Raw genomic sequence first — 4,003 nt, 5'->3', positions numbered from 1 at the left:
CTTTACAATCCCACCAGATAGAGAGAAGAACCTTTTTCCCATGAAGTTCCCTTCTTGGTTGTGGTTGAGCTTTTTCCCTTTTACCAAGCCACTGTTTACGGCATTTAACATTTTGATAGAAGATCCATTTTACGTCACAAGCCTATCCAAAAAGAGTGAAATGAGTTCACGAGAATGGAGAGAAGAGCAGATGTCAACTCGGGATTTGCAGTTGCTTTCGGACAATTCATGAGGCACCCATTTTCCAAGTTGTTGAAGATGACGATGAACAGTTTGCACTAAGCTTTATTGTCAATTCTTCAACTGATAATGCAGGATTTTCTTCAAGTAATGCCTCAAGGAGCTTATCATTAAACTCAACTGGACATCCTGTTTGATCTTCATCTTTTGAATTTTGCAAACCACCTTCTGCAAGTTCTTTCATTCAAGCATTCTTTCTCATAAACTGAGTGTATGTTTCGAGTCACTTCAGCTGCAGAGTTTCCTTTTTTGTACTCTTAAAGCATTATGTGCCTTAAATGCTCTTTGGATACTTCCATGTTAGAAAGGGTTTTGATCAAAGAAATTTTAATTCTATTTTTCCGTAAAATATTTAATTTGTTTAAATGTACACAAATGCATAAAAATAATTTTTAATTCCATTAGACATTCTAAAATACCATTAAATTTCATTCAATTTAAAAAAAGGTAAAATTGGATAGACCTTATGGGATGACCTGATAGGTTTAATTAAGCCCTTATGACCTTTTCCATTGGAGATACCTAAATGAAAAATTTTCCAACATCGCCCTTGAACTCTTGAGGATTTAAAGGAAAGGATCAGAGAGGAAATCAGCACAATTCTACCCAAGATGACACAGGGAGTCAGGGAGAACTTCCAGGAATGACTCCATCAATATATTGCCAACAACAGCCGCCATTTTATCTGATATAATTTTTAAAACCCATTAAAGCAAAATTATTTTTTATGTACATTTTAGAAATATAATCAGTTTTTTCCTAGATAGATGTGTTCTTTTTTTATATCCATTCAAAATGTGGGAGATCTCTATGCCCCCACCCTATATAAGACTACATGTATATATACAGGCTTCTTTCAGTTTCCTTCTATCAAATCCACTCATAAGGTTTTGGTTAGCCCAAGGCTATAGTAGAAGGCAATTGCCCAAGGTGTCATGCAGTGAGAATGAACCCAGAACCATGTTGGTAGGGAAGCAAGCTTCTTACTACACAGCTACACCTGGGATATATATATATATATATAAAGTGGGGAGCAAAATTAGTAACCAAGATAAAATGAGTAATTTCTGATTTCTCATTATTTTCTCCCTGCCTGTTCAAAATTGTTATATTGCAAGTATTGCATCATTATTTTTTTGTATTGTTACATTATATTTAAGAGTAAAAATTGGTCAGCATAGTTGTTGAAGTTGAGGGAGTCAGGTGAATGGTACTTTATTTTCAAGAAATTTTTCCTCAACTTTGACCCAATTGTAATGGACTCAATGACTGGCACCTGCGCCAGCGGAGCACTAACAGCACTGTCCGAGTGTGTCCATTACCAGAGCAGCTGTCTGGCTTCTGTGCTAGTGGCCTGTAAATAGCACCATTTGAGTGTAATCGTTATCAGTGTTGCCTTCTAGCACTTGTGCTGGTGGCACGTTAGAAAATCATTCGAGCAAGGTCATTGCCAGTGCCGCTGGACTGGCTCCCGTGCAGGTGGAATGTAAAAAACACCTTTTTGAGCGTGGCCGTTGCCAGTACCGTGTGACTGGCCCTCGTGCCAGTGGCACGCAAAAGCACCCACTACACTCTTGGAGTGGTTGGCGTTAGGAAGAGCATCCAGCTGTAGAAACTCTGCCAGATCAGATTGGAGCCTGGTGTAGCCATCTGGTTCACCAGTCCTCAGTCAAATCGTCCAACCCATGCTAGCATGGAAAGCGGACGTTAAACGATGATGATGATGATGTTGCTAATAAAATATTTGGATAATTTTTGTTAAGCAATCAATATTCTTTTCTTTGTTGGATTCCAAGCCAATTTTTTTGCCCATAATGTCTAATTTGATAATTTTTCAGTTTCAAAAAAATGATGTCTAAAATGTAATGCCTAATTTCAATAATTTCTTCTCTTTAACTGTACAGTGAGTAAATATATCACAAAGAGAAACACTCCAGTAGATCATGATGAAGCTTTACAGAGTGTTTCATGTTGAGTTCCTTTTTTTTATTTAGTCAAGTTTCATTAATTTCATATCATGTGCCATTTTTCTATGATCCTCTTTCATTTGACCTATATATATATATATATATATATTTACATTTCTGATCTTTCTGGGATGGATATTGATGCGTATGAGGGAGAACTGAAGTAACAAATTTAATTTATTTTGTCTTATTCATTTTGCTCCAGCCAAATTTGTCTTTTATATGCTCAAAGAAAACATTATTCTCTGAAATAGTGTTCAGATTGTTATGTTTTTAATGCATTTTAGGAAGGCCAATTCCTTAGCTGATATAGTTTTTGTAAGGTAGTAAACATTTGTAAAAAGATATGTTTAGTCTCAAAGTTAAATATGTAGTAAAAACTCTTCATTGTGCCCCCCCCCCTATATATATACACACACACAAATATATATATATATATACTCTATAGTATATATATATATATATATATTTGTGTGTGTATATATACAGGGGCGGGGGCACAATCAAGCTTTGTGAGTTGATTTGGTAGATAAAAACTGAAGTCCATTGTGCATATATATATATATATATATATATATATCGACGTGTATGTGTCCCCACCACCACTTGACAACCGGTAGTGATGTGTTTACATCTCTGTAACTTAGCGGTTTTGTAAAAGGGATGAATAGATTAAGTACCAGGCTAAAAAACACAAGTACTGGGGTCGATTCATTCAACTAAAAATTTCTCCAAGACGGTGCCCCAGCATGGCCGCAGTCTAATGACTGAAACAAGATACACACACACACACTTTAAACGCCGAAAATCCGTATTTCCTTTCACACATAACGTGACTAAAACTTGTCTTGCTGATCTCCCTTTTTCTGCCCACTTGTTATAAAATTTAGACATTTTCTAACAAAACAGTATGAATGAACTATGTGTACGCATATATGTGTTGGAGGTGATGTTTCTTTTTGTAATCCAGAACGTAATTTTTTTTCGGGACAACCTTCAGGGTATAATTATCGCAGGTATAGGTGCTGTCTTCTATGAACAACTTGTGCTACTTAATTTTCTTTATGTACAATGTTTATCTTTTTAGGGTATTAAGGAAACAATGCCTAAATTGGATTTTGAATTTCGGAGAACGAGATGCTTAAATACCAATTCATTATCTGTAAGAAATACGACAGGAAATCTATAAACTTTTAATTATGTAATATTATGAACACCGGGAATAAATCATTTTTAATCCCTGAAGCAAAATGTCCTCAAACTAGAATACCTACCCACTTGTAACTTAAGAGTGCTATTACGACGTAGGTACACCACTTACCAGCTAGAGACAATGTTCGTTAGTTTGCATCTAAGTTGTGCAGAGTGAGGTTGAACCATAACCGAGGTATTTCAGTGTAATGGGACAAATTTTCTAACCGGACGGAACACCGGGCAGACCTTTCAAACCGGGAGTATGATAAACTAATAATAATAATAATATATATATATATATATATATACATATATATATATATGTATGTATATATATATATATATATGCAAGAATATCTGTAAACAACTACAGTTTTCTCTCTTTAAAATAAGCAAAAAAATAACCGTACGCTAATACATAAATCAATTACAGAAACATTTATAAATTTCCCTATAAACACACACATATTAATATATTTATCTCACCAGTAATATTTGACGTGCATGCACTGTTTAGCAGGTGGTACAGGACCCCTTCGTGCTATATCTATGGGAAGCTTTTGGCTCCAAGAACTGCTTTCACATTTATTTTCAGACATCTT

At 35.2% G+C, this 4,003-nt stretch overlaps 1 protein-coding gene across 1 annotated transcript in view; it reads right to left on the bottom strand.

Moving 5' to 3' along the window:
- The window catches only part of LOC106884428 (protein N-terminal glutamine amidohydrolase), a 47,080-nt gene extending 43,083 nt beyond the window's left edge, over positions 1–3,997 (bottom strand). Inside the window, exon 1 of the mRNA XM_052976561.1 lies at positions 3,888–3,997. Coding sequence (XP_052832521.1) covers positions 3,888–3,907 — 20 coding nt within the window. The 5' untranslated portion in view covers positions 3,908–3,997. The remainder of the gene's footprint in view (positions 1–3,887) is intronic.
- Between the last annotated feature and the right edge of the window lie 6 nt (positions 3,998–4,003).

Source organism: Octopus bimaculoides, chromosome 25, assembly GCF_001194135.2.
Source record: "Octopus bimaculoides isolate UCB-OBI-ISO-001 chromosome 25, ASM119413v2, whole genome shotgun sequence".
Taxonomy (NCBI): Eukaryota; Metazoa; Mollusca; class Cephalopoda; order Octopoda; family Octopodidae; genus Octopus; species Octopus bimaculoides.
Note: the sequence above shows the minus strand (reverse complement) of the source record. Positions and strands in the feature narration are given on the sequence as shown.